The 25876-nt window shown below is 38.1% G+C and overlaps 1 protein-coding gene across 3 annotated transcripts in view; it reads right to left on the reverse strand.

Annotated features, from left to right (window-relative positions):
- The window catches only part of PARP8 (poly(ADP-ribose) polymerase family member 8), a 146109-nt gene that overhangs the window by 115453 nt on the left and 4780 nt on the right, over window positions 1–25876 (reverse strand). Inside the window, exon 1 of one of the 3 annotated variants that reach the window (XM_054688285.1) lies at window positions 23735–25143. The exons of the other annotated variants lie outside the window; for them this stretch is intronic. Coding sequence (XP_054544260.1) covers window positions 23735–23775 — 41 coding nt within the window. The 5' untranslated portion in view covers window positions 23776–25143. Of the gene's footprint in view, window positions 1–23734; window positions 25144–25876 lie in introns of those variants that run through there. 3 annotated transcript variants of the gene reach the window in all.

Here is a 25876-nt window from a genome sequence, read left to right on the forward strand (position 1 = left end):
ATTATTTTTTGACAAATGAGATTATTTATCAAAAAGAAGTCACTTTGAGTATCCACCAACATCTATCCAACACCACCAACTTGTTATCAAAAAAGATCCAAATAATCTGTATTTATCTTTTTGTGGAATCAATAAATCATAAACCTTTTTAATGTATTAACATCATGATTTAAGAACTGATTTTCTTCTTTTAAATATTGACTGCCAAGATTTCAAGTAAAAAAGAGAGGATTTCCAGATAAGACTCCCAGGGTTCTATTCAATAACTTTCAAAATTTTCTGGAATTTCTGACTCAGAAAAATTTGAGTGTTTTTTCAGAACCATACTTTTTAATGTCCTGAGTGACAGTTACAGTGGCAAAGCTAAAAAATTCCAAACACTTAAGAAAGTTTAAAAAGCAGCAAGGAAATTTAGGGGCAAGGATATAAAGAAACACAACCATAGAAAAACAGAAGAAGCCTAAGAAGCGATAGAAGAACAAAGCTAGGTGAGTGACGCTTATAAAGTCCAGGGGGAAAGACTTGAGACACACAAGATGCAAAGGAAGCTTATCAATTAATTTAGTGAGGGCAAGAGGGCAGATACCAGAGGGAAATAAAGACCACATAGTATTATTACAGGGGAAAAAGAAAAGGAAGTAGCTGATGGGTAGAAAAGAATTGCTTTGTTTTAGGGCCTCCCCGGTGGCACAGCGATTGAGCGCTGGGCTGCGAAGCTGCCCGCAGCCCCTGCAGCGCAGGTTCCATTCCCGGCCACCTGGCAAGGGTTCCCACATGGTGAGGGTCCCACATGGCGCGGGTCCCACATGGCGCGGGTCCCACATGGCGCGGGTCCCACATGGCGCGCGGACCTCTCCTGCCGCCTGCTGCTACCCTCAGCACTGTACTTATTCAGTCTGCCTGCTCTGCTCTCAGCTCTGGCGAGTTTTCTCACCCTCCCGCGCTTCTGACTGTACCCAGTGCTTGTATAAATAAATAAATAAATCTTTAAAAAGGAAAAAAAAAAAAATTGCTTTGTTTTAGATGATATATTCATGGTTGCCTTACAGTTTTCATGATGTCAAATTGAAGTTTCTGAGCTGATCATTCAGGAAATGCAATACATGTTTCCCACACACATTAAAAATGGGTATCCAAATAGCCATTGGATTCCAAATATAATTTAAAATTAGGGACAATTTTTCAGTTATTCAAATTTAAAGTAATTTTTCAGTTATTCAATTTAAAGTTATTCAATTTAAAGTGTGAATAAAATTTTTAGCTTTTATCTGGTGCAGTTAAAAAACAATTCTGATTTAAATTTTTTGTTTATTGTTTCTGTAAGGCAGCCCAAAGTAGCCTAAAAATTGACTATAAACTAATAAAGATGGATTAAACAACAGAAAAAAGCTACAGCATAGTTTGGTTCTCCTCAATCCTTCGTGCATTATCTATTTGAAATTACTCTGGAGTAATTCTGTTGTTCTTTTTCTAATTTAAAACAAAGTCTTTAATCTCTTTTGCAGAAACATCAAATTATATCCTCTAAGTGCTAATGTACAGATTTAATTTAGACAATTTTCATAATTTCTAACAATAAGGAGCATGTATTTCATTCATCTAAATCATGTCTTCCTTCAAAAATAAACAGTAAATTCAATTGAAATATATCAAAATAATGCTACAATGGAGAAGGATTTTGAATTCACCCAAGTGAAAATTTTTGAAATTTATAATTCCCACAGCAACTCTAAATCACATAAACATTGCCAAGTACACCAAAGCTTGAATTTTGCATATTCAAAAGTAAATAAACTTGTAGTGCTTCTGGAATAATAATTCCTTATGTGATAAGCTTTTTTTAAAATCAAAATAATTTATTATTAAGCAAAAGGCTTAGAAATAACCCATCACTGAACTATACCATAGAGTAAGGGCACAAAAATTAAAAAGAACAAAACTGAACACTAACCAAAGGAGGAAAGTGGCTACATTTTTTAAAGATACATAAAAGAAAAGTTCATAAAACTATATCACTCTTTTCTTGACAATAATAACCATTAATTAATTAGTGCACATTATTAGTGTAGATTACAGACCCTACCCATTTACTTTTATGAAGTGTCTAATAAATACTCAAGTAGCTAAACTGGTCACCTCCAACAATCAATTACAACCTGCTTTATTACTTCAGGTCTGAATGGTGGAACATGAACTTGAACTAGGTCGTTACTTTTTCATAGGGTAAGTGTCCTGGGCCAGACACCAGGTCACTGACGATTTAACCTCATGTAAGACACATGTACTATCATTATTCTCACTCCATCTCTGTATTTGGGAGCTGACTGTTCCATGGAGTCTACCTAATCAGGTATAAGCAGCACCCGTTTCTAGAAGAAACTCTCTCAAGCAGAAGCTCATCATTATTGCCTCTGAGACATCAAATTTATGAAAGTGGAGCTGCAACTCCTCCACAGAAAACATGATTCCAACACTCTCTAAGGGGATGTTTTATTATTATTATTATTCATGCATACTAGAATGTGGGTGTAGGCCAGAGGTGCTGGGGTTGAGAGGATTCACCAGAGACAGAGTGGGGAGCAGAACAGGCAGATCTACTGAAATACACTGCTGAGGGGAGCAGCAAGTGAGACAGGACAGGTCTGCTGCATCATGTGGGTCAGCTGCCTGGCAAGGGATTGAACTCATGCTGCAGTGGCTGAGACAGTTTGATAGCACTGAGACTTTAACCCCAGCACCGCCGGGCAGGCCCTCAGAAGATTTTTATCAAATCTCGGTGAATAAACTAAACATGAAAACATACTCAAACTCACAATGAAGTTAACGCAAATTAAAGCTATCATGAGACTCTCATCGTGTGAGGACAGCTGGCAAAAATTTAAAAGAATTCTAACATCCTACTTAAGCCAAGTCATGGCAGTGCTGGGGGTGGGGGTTTGTAAATTGGTGTTACTTTCCTAAGAACTATTTCACTACATGTGTCAAAAGACTTCGAATTTTCACCCTAGGAATATGTTATGAATAAATGGACAGATGTGAGAAAATAAAGTTCATTGCTGAATAACGAAAGCCAACAAAATGTTCAGTTACTTCAAAATACGTACCATGAAGTATGGTTCATAAAAATACGTACCATGAAGTATGGTTCATAAAGAGATTGCAGACAATTATTTACTGCTACTGTTATCTGAAAAAAGGCTACTTGCAAAACACCATCTGGAAATTTAGGATGTAAATAAAATAAATATAAGTATGTGCATGTGTGCAGAGGCAGGACTGGACACGGTGCAGGTTTTCTAGGATCCAGCAGACCGGGTAAAGGAGGAGTAAGAGTCCTCAGGCTTCTGCAGGGTTTTTATTGGGATTTGGCGGGTACTCGGCAGGCAAGGGTGCTGGGGGGCTGGGAGGCCTGCCAGCAAGTCTTCACTCTGGGCTCTCCGACCTTCTCTCACATTCTCTCTGCTCTTCTGTTCGTTCTGCTGCTTCTCTCGGTTTCACTTTCGGCTTCTGCTAGCGTCCCCGTGACGCCACCCTTAAAAGCCCAGTCTCAGCCCAGGTGAATCCCCTCTACCTATGCCCACACCCTACTCCAGGTGCCCGCCATCAGGCATGCATTCAGGACCGCAAGGATCCATCATCTATCCTGATAGCCGGAGGGCAGAAAAGCCTGACATTTTTCCTTATCCTACAATGTGTTTACACCAAAAAATGCTGAAAGGAAATTCATCAAACTTTTAATATTTTATCTTCAAGTGCTATTATTTTAAGACAAGTTTACTTCTGCATGCCCTTCTGCATTGTCAAAATTTTTGGAATAAGTATGTGACTCTAAAATCACAGGCAATGGAAATGTGAGCATAACAAAGAAAAAGAAGCATAGAATTCCACTTTATCCTAGACTCTGACATTTTCTTCTATAAGACAGAACACAGCTATGTCTTTTTTTAAGTTGTGACTTCCTAAGAAAATCAACACAATCAGCAACACCTGGATAGACAATTGCCTAATATATTCAGATGGTGGCTTAGATTCAAGATTTCTGCTAAATGTAATCTAGCCTACACCGGTGATACTTTCAACGGTAGCGTTAAATGAATGAATAAAGATGAGAAAACACTCAGCCATAATATTAATAGCTATCTCCCATGATTATTCAAGTTTTCTTTGAGATAAGCCATTTAAAAATCATGTGGGAAGTGTATGCTCAGCTGTAATTACTTAAATGCATACAATAATGCATTTATGTAAGGAAAAAAAACATTTAAAATATTCCCTTTATTTACTATCAACTGGTAATTTGATTAAAACCAAATGGCATTTTAGTTCGGTGATCATCTCAAAAATTCCTACAATGATTTATATGAAGAATTCCAAAGGGCTGACCTCAAAACCCTTAAAAATTTTAAGAGTTCCTCTTTTCCTCAACCAGTCATACAGAGATACAGATAAGAACTTAACATCCTGCTTCAAAGAATTGAAAGTCAAGATTTGGATACAGGCAGGAAAACTATCACTGCTTTAGGTTCTTTGACAAGTAAGTGCAGGGCATCATGGGAGTGCAGAGTAAGTACCTCTAAGATGCAGCAAGGGCTGACCACATCCTTGTGGTTTGTACAGCTGAATCTTTACAGCTAGTAAGACTTAGTGAATGGATTAGAGGGTTAGAGGGTATTAGTTTTCACCCTCCCAGAGAAGTAAGATGAAATAATCTTGGGGACAAGGAGAATTTCCCACCAAGAGGCCTTTCTAATTAGGTTCTAATAGCATTCTTTGCTTCATTCAAAAGTTTTGATTACCTTCTTTAACACAGGCATTGTGCTAAGTGAAAAAGAAACTGTTTCTGCCCCTAAGGAATACAAAAGACAGTCATAAATAGGGAATTTTAATTATGCGATCACTACTCCCATAAGAGTAAGTATTAGGGACTAGCTATGGTAGATACAAGGAGACCATATAATCTAATTTTCAGGATCTGAGGGAAAACTTTAGAGGAAATGACATCTAAGTTGAATTTTTTTTTTAAAAGGAGTAAACTGTGCAAAATAAAAATCAGTATCATAAATAAATGGTGGGGAGTAGTGAGTTATGTCTAAGAAGGTCAAGAATCACTTTATCACAAAGCGGCTTCTAAACATGACGAAGGGGCTATAATTCACTTTGTGGTCAGTGGAGAAATTAGAAAGGGTTTTCAGAGTAGGAAGTAATATGATCATATATGATATGTGTGTGTGTGTGTGTGTGTGTGTGTGTGTAGGGAAAGTGAATTGCTCAGGCTTTTATGTGCCTGGCCTCTGTGACTATCACTGCCTGGAATGTGGAAGGCACTTTGGAGCATGGGTGCGGGGCACGCATGCCTGACGGAAAACAAAAGAGAGAAGCAGGGAAATAGGCAGAGCATGTTTCTCCCTATTCAACTTTCTTTCAACAATTTATGTAATACCTGATAGGTGAGGACTCAGCTGAGATGGGCGATTATACATTTAGGAACACACATTGTCACTACTGAGTTTCTATCTGTTGAAATGTTAGTAAGCCTAGGCATAGGGATAGAATCAGTAGATTCTGTGGGACAAGTCTTCCCAAAAGGATCAGCGTAGCCTCTGCCAGTTTCTGTGCAACCGGGAGAGCCTGTTACCATTAAAGAATGCAGATTATATTAAATGAAAAAGCAATGAAGTCCCTGCGAGCTTTCTGTCCTTTATGCTTTTTGAAGAACAATCACTGCTCTCATTTTTATGACCAAAAAGAACATAGCTTGGGTGGTATTATCCAGGCATAGGTGAACATGTCCCATATCTGAGCTTGTCTTTAATGTGAGCATAAAGATGAGGTCACCTGCTTATCAGAATGTGAAGCTGCCCTCCCACCTTGACCCCCATTTCCTTAACACAAGTATCCCTAGCTCACTGCATTTTTCTTTAGACTTTACAACCATGTAAATGCTCCAAACACATATAGGTATTAAATTTTGGCCTTTTCTCCTACTAATCTGTCTGATGTTAACCTCTTCACCCGTCTAGCCCCCTAAGAGCCCGGAAAAGGTGGGGGTGGTGGGCTTTCCCCTGTGCCCTAACAATAGATAGGTCTTTAGATGTAGTTTAGCCAAATGGATACAACAAAAAGATAAAAGGGGGTCTCCCTGGTGGCACAGCGGGTTGAGCACTGCACTGTGAAGCTGTCCGCAGCCTCTACAGTGCGGGTTCGATTCCCGGCCAGCCAGGGAGATACCCACATGGCGGGGCAGACCTCTCCTGCCTCACCCTCTGCTCCCCTTAGCAGTGTCTTTGGTCCGTCCACCTGTTCTGCTCCCGTGCTCTCTGGTGAATTCTCTCACCCTCCCCTGCCTCTGATCTGTACCCCAGTTCTTGTATAAATAAATAAATCTTTAAAAAAAAAGATAAAAGGACAAGGCAGTTGAGAGGATAATGGCAAATGAATCTTTAGAATTATGAAACACAGCTAAAAAGGGAAGGGGTAAAATTAGGAGGAAGTTAATAGAAAGCAAATGGGCCATGTGAGTGCAATGAAGTGGCAGCGATAACATAGAGAAAAGGAGAGGGCTGCTGTCAGAGTGAAGTAAGTGCGGCAAAGACGGCAGAATTGAAGCCGTTTCAGGAAACAGCAAGTTCCAGTGTGTGGCTATGCGGAGAGCAGCTAAGGTCTGAGGATGTGAAACTGTAGTGTCAAAACAGTCAAAGAATTAAGGTGTCCTTGGATATTGAGTAGGTCATCGCTGTGGATCCAGAAGTCATTCTTGCTCTGAGTGCATTTAGGATGATTGGAAGACAACAAACCAGGTGCCAAAGTCTTCAGTAAATGAGGGAGAATGTCCAGCAGGTTAGCAGTTTAGATCCACAGAGGGAAGAGAAGATGGTAATAGCAGAACAGTCTGAATTTTACAAGTGCAGGATGGAAATGAAAACACTGAGGCTCTATCTTCCCCACTCCATACCTCTTCATGAAGTTATTTCAGTTTTCTCCAACATTCTTCATCTCTCTATTTCTCTACCTTCCTTCAGAAAGAAACAAGTCATCAAGCAGGAATCTCTTCATCTTCTTGCCATTATACAGAATCTACTGGTCCCATTATTCACTGCTATAAGCCTATAAGCAGCCTTCTAAAGAGGGGTGCAAAGAGAAGACTTCAGGAATGGCCGAAGCTAATGAGACAGAAACTAGTAAGACTAGGGTTTCCCTGGTGGTGCAGCAGTTGAGCACTGGGCTGCGAAGCCGGTTCGATCCTGGCTGGCCAAGGAGGGTCCCACATGGCGTGCAGACCTCTCCTGCCATGCCCACTGCTCCCCTCAGCAGTGTATTTCGTCAGTCTGTTTTGCTCCCTGCTCTGGCTCTTGTGAATTCTCTCAGCTTCTGACTATACCCAGTGCTTGTATAAATAAATAAATCTTAAAAAGAAAGAAAGAAAGAAACTAGTAAATCTAAATCAGCAGCCTCAGGCTAGAACAATGTTTCCAAAAGAATCCTCCTATCAACAACACAAGCAACCCAGGTGTGTGGTAGGGCATATACTTTATCTACACCCCCGGATTCCAACAGACCCTCCCACCAAGTGAAGTAGTGTGTGAGGAAACAGATTAGTCCCTTAGAACTTTACCAAATGTTAAGAAATTGCCACATTGTCCTGATCACAGAAAATTAAAGTAGGTCTGGTTGTGCTCACCAATATTCCTTTTGCTTTGCTCCATTATAACCCTTACAGTTGGGCAGGACGCTAAGTCCAAGGTATATTTAAAAAAATGATGTATGTCACTTTCAGGATGAGTTAAAGAAAGGGCCAGGAAGAATTATCCAGTTCCTTTCTTTCCCTGAAAAGGAGACCAAGGAAGGAGTGTTTCTAGATAATACACAAACAAGATGGACACTTTACAATCTGACTCCCTAGGGAGTAAGATTATAGAGAGAGCCTACCAGCTAAAGATGAATATAGAGTAAAAGACAAACTTCAATAGTGTTAAGTGGCTCAGTCTTCAGAGTATTTGGTCACTGCAGCATTTTAGGCTGTACTCACTAAACGTAAATAACCTAATGTCTTGGCTAAGAAAATCAAAAACTATTGGAGCTGACGAAAGTGGATACAGTAGAAATTAAAGGATAGTGTTAGTTGAAGCAGTCCAGCCTCCTGGAAAATCACACCTCAGTAACCGGTGAATTCATAAATTTCTTCCTCAGAAGACCAGAGGTCAAAACAGCTGTTGAAGAGCCCCCAAAGACAACAGAGCATACCCTGAAGTACACATCATCAAAAAAACTTCATATTTAAACATCTACCCAAATCCCACCCATTCTTTTGGCATAAACAAGGCAGCAATTTTGAATGACACCTGGACAAAATCAAGTACACCAGTGGAGTACTTCTTTTTCTCACTGGAGTGCCTTGGGCCACAATAACATGCTAAGACATTGTTAAATTTCTTAAAAGACAACACTATAGAATAAAAGGAATAAAATGCATGTAACTATCCACTTATCATATATAAGTGGTTATCTTCCAGTAAAGAATTTAAATTCTACTTGAAGAGTACTTGAAGAGGCAAGCTAAAATTAACTACCAGGCATTATATATTACTTGAAAACTCTCATAATTATACCTAACAGACGAAAATTAGCTGATTTGCAATTCTTACCATTATTGTTGAAAATATTAATACATACTTTATATCACTTATGTGGGTTTAAAACCTACATGGTTAATATAAGTTCAAATGCGTAGTAGACTATCAAAAAGAATAAAATATTTACATATCATTAGCTCTGCCATCTGCACTGGAATGGGATGGTTCATTGTGACATATTCTGATCTGTTTCCCAATGAATCTATGTCCTGTGATGCCTGTGCTTATGCAAAGACTGCCGACCAAGATCTTTGAAGTAAAATACTGATAGAGTATTTAGTATTTATAGGCCCTGGGCACACTCAAATAAGGAGTGCATTCAGCTCACGCTGCAGATGCTGTGCATCAGAGCGATCTGTTCTCACATAGTACACTTATTTGCGTAAGATCAGTCCAACTGTTTCCTAGGCCAAAACAGGAAAATAAACTATAAAATGGAAATGGAAAACTCTCTTTCTGGTGGACTTTGTGGCTGCCACACCAACATCAATTCCCTTTCTCTTAGCAACGTTCCTACTATTCATTACTCTCATATCTCCCTCAGAGTAGCTAATCTGGGAACAGCTAATTTAACCCCTGACTCTAGCAATGGAACATGGAATTTAGACCTAAAATAATCAGTTTCTGAGAGCAACTCATCTCTTGGGATATGGAAGCGGAAAAACCACTGGAATTGTCTGCAGTTGCCTTGAGATCCCATGAGAAAAGGATGCTAGGCTAGCTGACAAGGACGGATGGTGAGAGCCTATTTTTGAAAAGAAACCAAGTCTTTGAGGACATTATTAAGCCCTGAACCAATCAACCCGGAAACCCAATTTACCACTGAATATAGAGTTAGATAAACAAGAAAATACTCTTTCATTTAAGCCAATCTGACTTGGGTATTCTCATTAGCAAACAAAGGCATCCTGACATACACTATGCCTAAAGACAGTTTTTTGTGTGGTTCTGCATTCTGCATATGAAGAGCCGATTTTCAGAAATCCTGACTTGCTTTGATCCCCATTCTCTAATCAACAACAAATATTTTTAAACTAAATGCAAGAGAATGATCAGGAATATCATAAGATCTGGGGGGGAAAAAAAGGAGCTTACAGATAACTAGTCCAGGGCAATTGTTTTAAGTGGGACAGTTAAAGCAACAGTGATATTACATGATTTGATCTTCTCTGGATGAAGACAAAGCTACAAGACTGCTGATGGCGAGCATTCCGCCTATAAAGACCTCTTACACCCCCTGCTTTTGGAGAAGGACAGGAGGCAGGAATAGAAACACATGCCATTTGTGATACTTAACTAAGCCCTCTGCCTTTCAAAGTAGCCATACTGACATAATCACTTTTAAAAGTCCATGCTATAAATAGTATGGTAAAATGAGACCTGAAAATCACTCCTGACATTGGTTCACAAATAGCATTAGGTCTTATTTCATAAGTCTTCTGGTAGACTCGTGAATTATGCAGAAGTTGGATGCTAGTTCTTTATCAATACTACATCTAGCCACTTTATTGTTTTTAATATATGTAAGTTAGAAAGAAATATATGAATATAAACAAAAATTTAGCTGTTATTTATTGCTACTTTCAATTCCCTATTTTTAGCTCATAAGTTCATGTTAGTTCATCTGAGACTACATGCCTTAAACATGCTGTTACTTCATATAACCAGGCCAAAACATCAAAATATCTACATTACTTGGCACTGACAAAGGCTCCTCCTGATTCTAGCGCTACTGTTATCCTTTTTCAAAAACACAAAACCAAAAAAAATTAAAAAAAAAAACACAAAACCAGTGAGAAATAATCATGGACAATAATTTTCCTCCTTTCCATAATCATTGAAGAAGTAGGGTCTTCTTTTCAAACTTTGAAAGAATCAGGTACATATTATGGCTTTAACTACTTTCACTTGCTCAAATGAAAAAGTAACATTTTTCAGGATGGTAGTCAAAATTTTTCACTCATTATTCAATGAACTTCAAAAACCAACCAGCTAAAAAGTCACCTAAGCTAGAAAAATCTTTACCAACCTCTTTGGGAAACTGTGTTAATTTTTATAGGCAAAGGCCTAAATTCAAGGCCATAATAGCTAACACATTCTAATTCAAACTGTGGATTAAAATGTTTCTCTAATGCTAATTAAAAAATATGAATGTTAGAGACTTTCTTTTTTAAGCTATCTTAGTGATATTTTCACAAGTAATATTATAAGATTAAAATTACTCTCAAAGTGCCATCTAAAATAAAACCAAACTATTTTAATGGAAGAAGTAATGTGTAGGGATTTTGTTCTGGTTTGCTATTATAACTTGTATTTTTTTTTTTTACTAAAAATATACAGTTCATATTGCATTGATTGTAATACAGAGGAGAAACACTGTCATTTTGTTCATCTTTTAGTGTAGAATTTAAAGAGTAGTTCTAAATTTAGAAAGGATAAATCAATGCACCACTGATGTCAGTCAAAGATCAAGTAGTATTGCTGAGACTGGCAATATATCCCTGCACAATTACTCATATGACAATGGGAATTTTAAAAATAAAATACAAACACTAACATAATGAGGACAGAAGTCACTCTAATCATTCATCCCTGTATTCCCAATTATGGCACTTGGTACAGTGTATTCATTATAATTGGTATTCAACAAATATTTGTAAAATGAATGAAGGCATGAAAGATGAGAAAATGATAAACAGCTCTTCTGTCTCCTGGGAGTTCAATGCACTACTTTCTTTTAAATTTAATTAATCCTCAATGTCCTTGTATATAGCCAAAGGGAAAATTATTTACAGTACCTCTGAAATTGATAGAATCGCTGAGAAGGGTCAAACAGCTTTCTCCAAGCAAAGAAAGTATTCATAACTGGGCTAGGACTAGCATATTTAAATCGTGGACAGCTTTCTATTTGAACCCTTGATGCATTAACCACATGAACTCTGCTCACCATCTTTAAGATAGATCCCTGGGATTCCCAAGTTTGGCTGACTGCTTCTGCTAATCCATTTTCCCAAACATTCCATAACTTTAAAAATTACTTTTCAGTCCCTTTCACCAACACTGGGACCATGTCTTTTCCATATCAACCCTGATTTCTACCTTGCCTTCCCCAAATGGCCTTCCCCAAATGCACACACTTATCAGACCATACACTCCTATATTAGTTCAGGAGAAAAACAAATCACAGTTGTATATAAGAGATTACAGAAAAAAAATTAGTAATTTGAAAATATGATTATTCTATGTTCACCTCTGGTTCTCAGCTAAGCAATTAGTAGGATGTAAATATATCCCATATTCATTATTCGTGAAGATACTACATATGATTTGAAGTCTGACACAACATTTACATGACCTAATTTTGAAAATTTAAAATAGTATGAGGCCTCTAGGCTTAATTTTATAAGGGAAAGAATAAAGGAATACAAGCAAGCATAGATTATCTTTCTGTTCTGTGGGACACTGCCTTTTTTTTTTTTTTTTTTTTTTTTTACTTAAAACACCTAATTATTTAAAATGCCAAACTTCTACATTTCCTCAGTAACAAGGTAGTTATCACATGGAATACCATTTTTGTACTTTTTCTCCAGTAAGTAGAATTAATATTAACACATGAAAGGAAAATGTTAAGTAACTATAAATAAGCCCAAATGATTTCATTAAAATTTAGCTTAGCAAAAAGTTAGTTTCATATTCTTGGCAAAAAACCTTTTTTTTCATATTCAAGTGCAATAAAAAATTTACAAGCAAAGGAAGTGGCATCAAATGGGAGTCACCCCCCCCCCCCATGTATTTAGTTATGCTCATCTCAGAGCTAGGATTCTCCACTTAGAAGCAGAGGAGGTACCGACTCTTAGGAAAACAAGTTTCTAATGGCAGAGCCTTGATCAAGCAGCAGAATCCTAACCTCTGTGTACACAGCCATCTACCAATGAGGAATGGTACTATTTGCAACATTTATGCTGCTTTGTAGTCAAAGTTCTAAGTCAAAGGCTATGAAATAAAAATAACTATAAAATTAAGCACAGAAGAAAACAAACAAGGTTTTAAACAATCAAAAAATTTGTCACAGGCCCATATCCTTAAGTCCCTTTGTTCCCTGAATAAAGTCTGTGCCACTGTAGACACTATTATAAAGCTTGGTTATTTGGTTTCCAATCACGTCATATTATAAGCAAAAGGAAAAAATGGTGTAGGAGACAGAAAAATAAAGCATGGAGGATGGAGGGTTGGACTGTTCCTTAACGGGGTGACGGGATCCACTGAAATGGCTCCCCCTTAAAGGGCACACTAAAGAGCTCCCTTTGTTATTTAGTCCTTCCAACTCTCAGAAGGAATAAAGAACTTCAGCTGAAAGAAACTCTATCCTGATATATTTGAGTCTCCTCTACAAGTTCAAAGCAAGAACAATTTTATCTTATTTTGGAATTGCTTGAAATTTGAATTAAATGTTTTGGTAATACTTATATTTAGAGCTGAAAGAATAATGAATTTGTAGACTTACTGCCATGGATATCAAAGAAGAATATTCCTTCTCAGTTTTTCAATAAGAATGCCTCTCAGGATCTAAAAAAAATGCTTAAAAGTGGCCATCTACAACCAGGGTGATTACATGATCCTACAGACCTTCCAGAATGAAAGAACTAGATTCGAAGCCAAATACATTTAATTCGAATGCCCTCCCTAGGCCCGGAAAAAAAAAATTGCAAATATCGGGAAAGCAAATTTCAATTTTTCATTGTATTTTACTAAAACAATTTCTTAAATGAAACTTGACATGTTTGAGTCATTAAATGATTGTGATTTAAAATTTTAAGTAATATTTTCTAATGGAATCAGGTAGATTCATGACACTTCTATTCTTCTATCTGTGGTGTTACATCCTTTTAGTTAACACTTAAATTTGCTTATGTACTATTACTCGAGAAACTATGTAAATTTAGAAAAACTAAGGTCTTGAATTCATGAAAAAATGTAAAATACAACACTTTATAAAATTTCAACCACCTGTAAAAGTTCTAATGCACTTAAGGTATTCATGAGCCTCTCCAAGTAAGGTAGTACCAAAAACAATTTTTGCTTGTCTTTTTGAATGGCAATGCATCATTTTTATGAAGATCAGGCACGCCCACGGTCCTAAACAAAGTATATAGTCTGATGAATCTGCACCAAATATTTATCAAGAGATTATTTTTTCATTTAAATCTGATTGTACAATTCCACCCTCTTCCTACATGACTTCCAACATTACTTGGGAACCAACCCTTAAAGGGAGGAAGCCTGAGTTACTGGCATATGGCAGGCATATGAAAGTGAAACATACTTTATGAGACAGTAAAGTTTATCTTTGCTGTGCGCATAGAATCAATGGATTTAAATAAATTTTAGGGGACAAAAAAAATCAACTTATTTACTGGCCAACTGGCATTTCTGTAAAAATAATCCATTTCTCATAGGCTTAAACTGCAATGATAGTTGACCCATAAAACTGTAAACTTCTGTGTGCATTTATATTATATATTGTATGCACAGATAAGAGACAGAAGGCAGAGAGAGGGCATGAAGGAGCAGTAAGCACACAGACAGCTTACAAATGACCTCTATGCTCATTCACACTTCCTGTTTCCCCTGTTGCCTTTTGTAGCAACTTCAACAGCCAGGAGAGTCATGCCGGAGGGAGGGGAGAGCCACCAGAAGCTTGCAGAGAACTTGTAAAGTATGAGCAGTGGTAGAGGAAAATAATAAAGGGTACTAATTCAGGGTAATGAAAGTGGCAAGCCTAGTGATAAATTTAAATTAATTAAAAATGTTAAGTGTTGAGGCAATAGAGGCCATTGGTCTGTAAAAAGCTTTTCCTTCTCATTGCTTACTCTAAATAACCTTTATATAGAGTAAATGAGAAATATGCTTGCAACAAAAATGCCAGAGTATTTTAGAAGCAGGAATCAGGAACTATTTCCCTACCCCACATTAATTGCCCCTTTTCCTATCCCATATTAGTTATTCAGTTTGCCTTTGTTGTATTACTAAACTTTCTGGATCCTAAAACTCACGTCTCTGAAATATAAAGAAACTTCCTGACCACAATACAGAAGGAAGTTGCGACATTTCTCTGCCAACGTCAGCGGAAGTGAGAACTTAGCCTTCAAGATAACACTTCACTTCATTTGATTGTAGTACTACCTCTGTCAACCGCATTGGAATCACCACTTGCCTGTTGGGGTGAGGCTCTGAAGAGAGTTTTGACAGCTCAGAAAAATCAGTAGAAAGCTCCAGAACTATCAGAACACATGAAGACACTCTAAAGAGCATGGAGGTTGGTGCGGGAGCTCTTGAGGGAGCTCACAAAAAAGGGACCCTAAAACAGACTTTAGTTTACTTTCCAGAACAAATACTCAATTTCAATGTTACAAAATTCAATTAAAGGAAGAGGAAAACAAGGTTAAGCAAAAAGTAGAAAACAAAAACCTATAAATAGACAGGTATAGACAAAATTCTATAAATTTTCAGATTAATAAAACACCTTAACACTTCTGAAGTTGCAGGTGAAGATCAGAAACCACAAAGTGGGGAAGAAAGAGCATCATGAAATTCTGTGGGATCTGCTAGTGGCCAAAGGAGATGACAACACTTTAGATTTGGACTTGGTAAAACTGAAAGAAACTGTGCAATTATGTGAGTGCATACTATTGCTGCATTTTTCAGGTTTTTGTACATTTATTTATTTTTTTTTTTTTTAAAGATTTATTTATTTATTTATACAAGCACTGGGTACAGTCAGAAGTGCGGGAGGGTGAGAGAATTCACCAGAGCCAGAGCGGGGAGCAGAGCAGGCAGAAGGACCGAAGCACACTGCTGAGGGGAGCAGCGGGCGGCAGGAGAGGTCTGCGCGCCATGTGGGACCCTCTCCAGTGGCCGGGGATCGAACTGGCGCTGCAGAGGCTGCGGGCAGCTTTCCAGCCCAGCGCTCAACCACTGCGCCACCAGGGGAGGCCCGGTTTTTGTACATTTAATGTAATTTTCATTAGAAGTTGTCATTCTATGATGATGCATCATGCAAATTAACCTTTTTAAATCAAGAAAGTTTTTGTTTTTGCAAATCAGTCAAGGCAGTTGCCCTACAAAAAAAAAAAGGGGGGGGCAATTTTCTTTTTTCCTTATTCAGCTTGTTTGTAAGGTCCAGACGCCAGGAATTAGAGCTGGCTTAGTGCTACAAATAATGACATCAAGTACTACCTTCTCGCCAGGACCTGTGCTGGACACAGGGAGCCTGTATACAGAAAGGGTTCACCAAGCCTTGGTTGCTCAAACCCTGCACATTCCCTGGAAAGGGCTGTTTTCAAGATGGACCCTAGGCAGTTGCTAAGAAACCAACTCTGAGCCCTTGGGATATTCTGCCTGATAAGAATGTTTTACATATGTGATTTGTGATGTGTTTTGCCTTGAAAGGCTGGAGTCTGAGGCGCTGGGGCCAGTCACAAAAGTGTAGCACTTGACTGTCCTCTAATGAAAACCTGGACACCATAGCTCAGGTAAGCTTCCCTGGTTAGCAACACCTTGCATGTGTTTTTACACATCCTTGCTGGGAAAATTAAGTGTATCCATGTGACTCTACTGATAAGACACTTGGAAACTTGTGCCTGGTTTCTCCTGGACTTCTGGACTTTTCCCAGTGAATCTTTGGCCTTTGCGGATTTTAATCTGTATCCTCTGTTAAAATAAAATATAACTGTGAGTATAACAGCTTTCTGAGTACAGTGATTCTTTCCAGTGAATCTGACAGTAGTTTTCAGAATACCCTTCAGTCCTGATCACCTACAATGTAACCACCACTTCACAGATAATAAAATCAACACATGAGGAAATTAAGTTATCTGGCTGGTTGAAAGGAATCCACATCAGCCTGTCCATTCTGCCCCACCACACTGAAATGTTATGGATTTTAAATAATCTTATAAACTTAACCAATACTTCCTTTGAAAAATATAAAATGCAATTTCATAAACCCTGGGGGAAAAAAACTTAGTTATCTCTAAAACAATCCAATTTACATTCATTAAAAATTTTATGTCCATCAGTGATGTGTCAGAAATCATTTTAACTATAAGATGTTCCATGTTTACCTACTCCTCCCTCAACCCCTGCAAAAACATTTCCAGAGCAATTCAATTCTTCATGCTCCCCTTTTTTGAGAACCATGTGTATATGTGCTAAATAAGAAGAAACAGGTACACAATTCTCTTAATGCTTGCAGATGTATTTTATATGTTATCTTTGTATGTTTGGGGGAAATTTTCAAATGCATTATAATATCCACATATTTTATCGGTATGTGCCAATGGATGCACATGCTTGCGTGATTATGTGCAAGAGACACATTTCAAATGTTTTATGTTTAAGTTCAGTATTTAGCCTCAGAAATGTTTCACATTAACACCAACTCTTACTTAGTTTTATTTGATAAGTACAATGGCATTATTAAATATTGTATTTCTATGGTGGCTGGAAAATCAGTGGGCATAGAATTTCTGTAAGTGTTATTAGTACTTCTTGGCATACTAAATAATTGCTTAGTGTTTAATGGCATTTTATAATCTATATTACTAAGTTAAAATTGTGGTTTTCTCCTATGTAATTAGTTATATGTTAACATCATAATACGTTATCTATTTTAGTTTTGTGCCAAGGCACATTTTTAACCCTGATTCAAATGTACATGGCTGTGTAATGTTAAAGAAATTCTTAAATTTTCAGTAGACTAGAATACTTATCTAGGAATTGAAAACCCTTGGCAAACACCTGGGGTTTTTTTCTGACTTTTTTTTTCTCACAGACTATTTTTTAGCACAGTTTTGGGTTCACAGCAAATTCAAGCTGGAGGTAGAGACTCTCCAAATACCAGCTAGCTCTACAACATGCCCAGCCTCCCCTATAACCCCCACCAACTAATGAGGAACTTACACTGACACATCAATATCACCACGTGTCCAAACTTTACCTTAGAGCTCACGCTCAATGTTGTGCGTTCTGTGGATCTGGGTAAATGTATATGACAAGTATCCACCGTTACAATATCACCATAGTTTCAATGTCTTAAAGTTCTCTGCTCTGCCTATTCATCCCTTCGCCTCCACCCCACCCCAGCGCCCCCCCATCCCAGCTTCTGGCAACCACTGATCTTTTTATGGTTTCTGTAATTTTGCCTTTTCCAGAATATCATCTCCTAATCGTACAGCTTTTCAGATTGGTTTCTTTCATTTAGCAACATGAATTTAAATTTTCTCCATGTCTTTTCATGGATTGATAGCTCATTTCTTTTTAGCATGAATAATTTTCCACTGTCTAGATGCACAAGTTTATCCATTCACCTACTGAAGGACATCTTAGTTCCTTCCAGGCTTTGGAAGTTTTGAATAAAGCTGCTAGCAATATCATATGCAGGTTTTTGGGTGGACCTACGTTCATTTCCTTGGGTAAATACCAAACAAGGAGCATAACTGCTGGATCGCATGCTAAGAGTATGTTTGTTTCTATAAGAAACTGCCAAACTGTCTTCCAAGTGACTGTACCTGTATTTTGCATTCCCACCACCAATAAATGAACGTTCCTGTAGCTACATAACTTTGCCAGTGTTTGGTTTTCCAGTGTTGGATTTTGGCCATCCTAGTAGGCCTGCGGTGGTAAGCACCTGCATTTTTATTTAAAACAATATTTGAAATGTAACATTTCCCCAAATATCAAATAATACTAGTATGACTTCAAAAAGTTAAGCTTAAAATCTTTCTTGGCCCAAGTTTCATCATTTGGGGGCCAAATTCAGCCAAGAATATGCAATCGTCATTGAAATCACTTAATTGAAACGCACTGAAATCACCGTTATAGGCTAGTTTTCCCATAAGGTGGACTGTTACAGAAAGAATTAAGAATTTAGCTCACAATGAATTATTCAAAATTAACCAACATTTTTCTTTGTTAACTAAAAACGAATTTGACCCTGCACTAAAGAAATCATATCAAATGCTGTGGTGATAATAAAGTAATGACTGCTTTTCAGCTGGAGGGCCTAACTTTTTTTTTTTCCTTGCTGCATATCTAGCTGTGGTGCATTTTAATGAGAAATGATGACTGCATCAGCTTTTATCCATGAAGCAGATTTTAGCATTCTGCTTAGGACTCTCACATACCAATAGCTCAGACCTTATTCTTAAGAAGATCAATGACGTGCATACCTAGATTGATAAATGTACTAACACAATCACAAATTCACTGTTCCGATTTTGCTTAATGAATTCCAAATGAGAAACACAGAATTTACCTGATTCTCAGTATATGTTCCAATGGTTTCCCTGAAGCACAGAAGCTATAGAGTTCATGCAGGCATGTGTCTGCTATCAACATGAATCATTTTAAATATATACCTGGCGCTGAGTCCACAGGATTACAATTTAAAGCAGAGGCCTCCTTCTTCCTTCTTGTGTTAACAGGAGTATAACATGTGGCTTCCTCAAATTTAATGACTGGCACTGCCTAAAAAGGAGGGAGTTTGCTTCCTGACTATTACTGAAAAAATTCTGAGGAATGTTTTAAAACTCCTTTGGTAAATTTCTCATTTGGTTTCCGGGAGGGAAATGATTTTGCAAACTAGATACCTTCATTGATTTTTTTTTTTTAAGATTTATTTTATTCATACAAGAGCCAGGGCACAGGCCAGAGGCGCGGGAGAGTGAGAGGATTCACCAGAGACAGAGCAGGGAACAGAACAGGCAGACTGGTTGAAATACACTGCTGAGGGGAGCAGCGGGCGAGACAGGAGAGGTCTGCTTGCCATGTGGGTTGCTCCAAGGCCGGCAGGGATCCAACCGGCACTGCACAGGCTGCAAACAGCCTCACAGCACAGCGCTCAACCACCTGCGCCACCAGGGAGGCCCTTCATTGATTTTTTTAATGAAACATTTAGATATAGTCCAGATTTCCCTCACCACAAATTTCTCCAGAAAGCATACTCCATCCAAGATAGCTCACTAAACAGCCGCTCCATTGCAGCCTAAATGGCAGAATTTAAGAGGATATAATGAGTACTTCTGCTACACAAAATTATTATCTATCTCTAACACTTCCTTGTGAGACTGACTTCTAATCATGTGCAGGGAGGGCCCTGCTAACTTCAGGGCTTTGATGAATATGAATAGCTGAGAGTCCTTATCATAACAGAGGAGAGAGCAAGAGACCCATAGAAAGAAACCCTCATGTAGAAAAGTTAGCGCGAAATTCGAAATGCCTTAACTAAAGCTTTGTTTGTCATAAAGCAACTTCTATAAAAATTACTGAAAATAAATTCTGCAGGACTTCATTTGAACTGGCAATTCCATTTCTATTAAATTGTTTACTCAAAATCTCTTTTTAAGGAACAACACTTGGAGTTTACCAATATGTTTTCCACAAAACAACTCTCTCACCATGTTCCAGATCTGTGTGAAAAACCTGAAAACTTCACTCACCTCTCCAATACGCATAATGGACACTACTAAATGAAAACTTATATGAAAGGTTTTTAAAAGTCCACCATTAAAAGTGTTTAGTATTGTTTAAGCATTTCCCAAACCTATGTGGCCATTTACCTAACATTTAATTAACAATTTGGGAATGCTATCATATAATGTAGGAAAAATATTGTCATTTTAAAAATATCAGGAGGGGCCTCCCCAGTGGCACAGCAGTTGAGTGCCGCGCTACAAAGCTGTCTGCAGCCTCTGCAGCGCCAGTTCGATTCCCCATCGGCCAGGGAGAACGCCACATGGCGCAGCAGACCTCTACTGCCTCGCCCACTTCTCCCCTTAGCAGTGTCTTCGGTCCATCTGCCTGTTCTGCTTCCTGCTCTGGCTTTGGTGGATTCTGTCACCCTCCCACGCTTCTGACCTGTACCCCAGTTCTTGTATAAAATAAATAAATCTTTAAAAAAAATCAGGAAATACTATGTATTTTTACACTGTTAGGAACTAGAGTTTTAGTCTTTAAACATATTATTTGAAGACTTATTTGAATATTATTTGAATATTATTTTTTATGCCTTACATTTTCAATATCTGACTTACTCTTTTTCACACAACTTCTGTTCTTAAGTGTTTTGTTCTCAAATTTTCTCTAGACTTGTTTCTTCAGTGATGTGAAAGCTGAGCAAATGTAAATGAATTATATTATTCTGACTCAATTTTCTACTCAAAAACAGTAAAAATACTCTAAGTGATTCTTGAATAACAACCTACCTACAGTTTGTTTTTGTTTTTAACTATATCATTTTATATTGATGCAAAATGGTTTACAACACTGTATATGATTTCAGGGTATGAGTATATGTTCACACCTCTTCAGAAGTATGTTACCACACCACACCCACCACCTACACTTGTTTTTTAAACAAGACAATGATGAAAATTCAAATAACTACAACAGCACTTCTGAGCTGGTTGACAAATCCTAAGGCACTTTCAGGTGATGAGTAGTCTTTTCAATTTCTATTTCAAAATGTTGAGAAAGAAATCATCTTGGGGGAGGTGAGTTAGCAACTCGTTTTCTGCTAAATCCTGTACAGGGAAAATGATCTGACTACACAAAGGTTCCAGTGGATGTCTCCCTTTTAAATTTAACACCAAACAAATTGGAATCTTCTATTTAATATCAATGTCCTACAATACTACTTCAGTAACAACAACAAAAAATGTCATTTACCAACAGGGATGTCACCAATATATAAATAAACTACACTCAAGACGTTGCTGCTGTTGTTATCTGTAATGGATAAAGGGTGATCTATTTATATTCTCATCCCTTCCTCAGATTCATTTTGACTTCTCATTCTCACTTTGTTCTACTCATGGGCTCATTCTATTCTCTTCTTGAGCATTAACTTTCACAAGAGATGACACTTGTGATCAAAAAAAAGATTAAATCAACTGGTCTTTGTGATCATAAAAACCATGATCTTGATATCCAAACCAAGTGTTATTAAGTGACACAGATGTTATCAATCAATAAACCTTGAACAGCTGTGGATGCTTAACGTAAAATGAAGACAAATGGCTGTTGAGTGGAGAGACAAGGAAGTCAATACAGTAGAAAGCTGGTATCCGGAAGACTGAGAAATACATAAGAACAGTTGGGGGAGGCTCTCGAAAGTCAAGAACACGGGGTTAAGTTTGATAGGGGAAAAAATGAGGTTGCATTTGAATGTTTCTAAGCAGATGAATGTTATGATTAAATTCATGCTTAGCGAGTTCCAGCATAAGTGAACAGGATGGGTGGGAAAATGTTAATTAAGAATTAAGACCCTAAGTTAATGTGACTGGCCTATATGAAGATGATCAGGGTGTGAACCAAGTGTGGACACAGGGTGGCATGAAGATGCCAATCATGATCTCAAATTAGGAGCAGTGGAATTTCAAAAGAGATGAAGAGGAAAATGACATGTGAAGCTTTACAAAGTGAGCCCATACCTAGCTTATAAGACAAAATACTGGCCAGGGAAGGCTGGGAAGATAAGTTTCTTTTAAAGAGAAAATGATGGGTGGTTTTGTTGGGTTGGGTTGGGTTGGGTTGGGTTGATACATTTAGCATTTAATTCAGATGACCATTCCAAAATCCTAAATTATATCACAATAAAACAGAAATGACATGGCTTATTAATAGGAACATATTTCTCACTGGTTTTTCCATGGGGGAGAGGGGAGATGGTATTTCAAAAATTTGGAGAATGAAAAAGAGAAAGATTACATGTCAATAACTTGACTACAATTCCATCTACATCAATGACAGCTGTCTTAGAGAACGATTTATCTACTACAGCACAATCTATCCAAAAGCAAATCTGTGCAGAGAATTACAAATTCTCTTCACTTATACATTTGTTGAAATGTATGAAATTTCACTTATACATTTGTTTGTTTTTTTAATACTGCAGAGAAATATAATGAGGCATTTAAATAAATCGGCCCTATATTTGTGTAAGGGTTCCACAGCCAATGTACGTAATTTTCCAACTACTGATGCTTAGCGCCAGACTCAGGCACTTCCTTGCCAACCAGCAGATTTTTAGTACTGCCCCTGGCAGACATCTCACTAGCAATCCACCCCATCCCCAAACACACCCAACTATTCTAGTCATGCCAGTTCAACCAATATCCCGTAAAACTTGTACACAAATGCTGACTTACACTCTGCTTCTTAATAATTCTAAGTCATTTAAATCACTCCAGCCTCAGTTTCCTTAGTGATAAAATGTAAAATAGCTGACAAATACCAATTTGTCCTGGTTACAAATATAGGACGTAAGGTAAACGAAAAATAGAGCTGGGACTACATTCAATAATTACTGGTATTATTTTATCCATGAAATAGATGAAGTTTAAGTTTTTTAATATTTTTAAAGTTTCAATAAAGTTATACTTGTGTGAAACTGGTGACTACTTTAGGTCAGCGGTTTTAAAACTTATTTAATCATGAAAACTGTTTCAAAGACAATCTTATGCAGAACAGAAAAAAGCTAAGACAGCTGTAATTTACAAAGGGATATGAAAGTCCAGATCTCACCCACTCACACAGCTTACTTCACACTCCCTTCCATCTGGCACCTCAGCTTCCGAGGACCATTCCCAAGGCTCCAAGGAACACTTTTTAAAAATTCCATTATTTGGACAATAATTGATGTAATAAAATTATGGAGAGCAAGTCCCCATTGCCAAGAGGAACATGCTAATTTTTTATTTAAAAAATTGTTATTCTTTACATTCTCACACCTTAAGATTTCAAAATAATTTCAGGATTTCCAGAATGAACATATACTTCATAATGAAAAAAATTTTTAGATGGGATTTCTTCTCCAGTCTCCCAAATCCCCCACCCCTTCATGCCTGCACTTCTCTCCAAGGCACCCATGAATTACGGAATTAGACACTGGGAGCCCCAGTAGCTTAGGGACCCTAAAAAATTTACTTTATCACCAAAACACTGTTGATTTTTTTAAAACTAAGTTGCACACTTTTATTAGAGTCCAAACTCTGTAGTATGCCACAGTCCCCGTAACTCCCCATTATCCCAAACAATTTCATTACCTGTTCCCTGAAAGAATTTGAACATCTGACCCAAAGAACATGGAATAGGGAACCTCTGTCTCTCTGGAGTCATAAGAAATTCCACTGCATGTGACATCACTAGATTGTGGCCTTCTTGTAAGTATTTGCGTGTCTATATAACTGGTCAGTTTGGTTATGAAATTGCTTCTCACCTGCCAGAAAACTGTTTAACATTCATTGAATGGTTCACTCAGCATCTATCTTTTGAGAAAATATCTGTACTAGGCAGTGAGCTCGGAGCTGAGAAATCACTACACATAGGACACACCCTGCCTCCAAGCAGTTCACCCTCAGACGGATGACCCAGAGGACTAGTACTAAGAGGCTAATGTGACATGATTTTACAAACATGCAGCAGAAGCGTACATGACAGGAGATGCCAGGAAAGGACTCTGACTTAGCAAAGATCTCAACAATGAAGGCTGACTACGGGTGAGATGTGGAAGAGGTAGGAGAGTATCATGCAGATGGATTTGAGGTAATACTAATGTCAGTGTCAATTGTGACACTTGTGTGTCACTTGTGATACAACAGAACATATATGTGGACAGAAATTCCTAAAAAAGGGGTGGGGGGCACATTTCAAAAGATGCCAATCCACCTACTACCATGTAAGAATGTCTATTCATACTAAAAGGGTGTACTTATACAGGCTACTTGAACATTCTGGCTAATATTAAATTTCCAATGTCTTAATAATTCCTAGTACAAAAATAAGATTTCTTATCATGTGGAATCACACCCTTTAACTAGAAAATGCCCAATTTAATAAACATTTCTTTATTCTCACATTCATTCTAAAGGAAAAGACACTAATGCTATATTTTTGGGTGAAAAACAGTGAGATCTCAAGAGTATTGTACAATCTCAGAATGCATACATTTTATATGCTTATAGACACACAAAAAAATCTGCAAGAATAAATTCTAACATGTTACCAGAAGTTGAAAGCATCATGTGTTTATTTTCTTTTTTGCTTATCTTTTTCTACTTTTTTCATAATTCTTATTTGTGCTTTTTAAAAACCTCAGATCTACCTTCACAGTGCTTTTTCGTGCTGAGAGCTCACAATCTGGAAATACTGCAGGGTCCATGGTCAGGCCCGTGGGGCTTCCCTTACTCTCACCTTGTCTTTGCTCACCGTGGTTGTAGGAGACTCAGCCTGCCTCCTATCCCCTCAATTGCCACCACTACCCACTTTATCCTTTCTGTTCCTTCTACCACTCACTTCCCATTCCCCAAAAGTGAGGTGAAGGACCAGAACCCCAATCTTTATGGCATTTCAGGGGTTTAATACCAATGAATAAGACAGAAAGAAAGAGCCAGGAGCGCTGGGTTGCGAAGCTGCCCGCGCCTCTGCAGTGCCTCCTCAATCCCTGGCTGCTCCCCGGCCACCGGAGGAGGGTCCCACATGGCGAGCAGACCTCTCCTGCCGCCCGCTGCTCCCCTCAGCAGTGTACCTCTGTACCTCGGTCCTTCTGCCTGCTCTGCTCCCCGCTCTGGCTCTGGTGAATTCTCTCACCCTCCCGCGCTTCTGACTGTACCCAATGCTTGTATAAACAAAACAAACAAACAAACAAATAAATAAAACATGCCTCTATTTAAAAAAAAAAAAGGAAAGAGCGAGCCAGGAGATAACAAGCATGACCAAGTATAGAGAAGAAACGGCAGGTTTTTTGCATACACTTACAAATTTGTATATAGTTGAAGTCCCTGACGTACATTCTTGGCACAGCCCTGAAATTGGGAGGCAGCTCTAAGTAGGAGACTATGGTTGCCCTGAACCTCTGGGGGCTGTGAAGTTATTTAAAGGGGTGCAGGAATCAGGAGTCATAAAGAACATTGCTAAAAGAGTATACCATTTAACCCTTCCTTTTTCACTATTTCTCAATCCAAACACCTTAAAACTATAATTCTCAACATCTGCATAATTGGTTCATGTTAAAGAATCTTCACAGTCAAAAAGGTTGGGAACACTTGTGCAGGGGAATGAGCACAAACCTAAGGAGTGTGTAGAGTGGACTAATACGACAGCCCCACCAGTTAAATGGGTAAATCTGAACACGTCTCTTCAACTCTCTGTATCCCTTTGCGCATCCAAAAGTGAGAATAACAGCAATT

The sequence above is a fragment of the Talpa occidentalis genome, unplaced genomic scaffold, assembly GCF_014898055.3.
Source record: "Talpa occidentalis isolate TD23 unplaced genomic scaffold, MPIMG_talOcc4v2.1 talOcc4.6, whole genome shotgun sequence".
Lineage (NCBI taxonomy): Eukaryota > Metazoa > Chordata > Mammalia > Eulipotyphla > Talpidae > Talpa > Talpa occidentalis.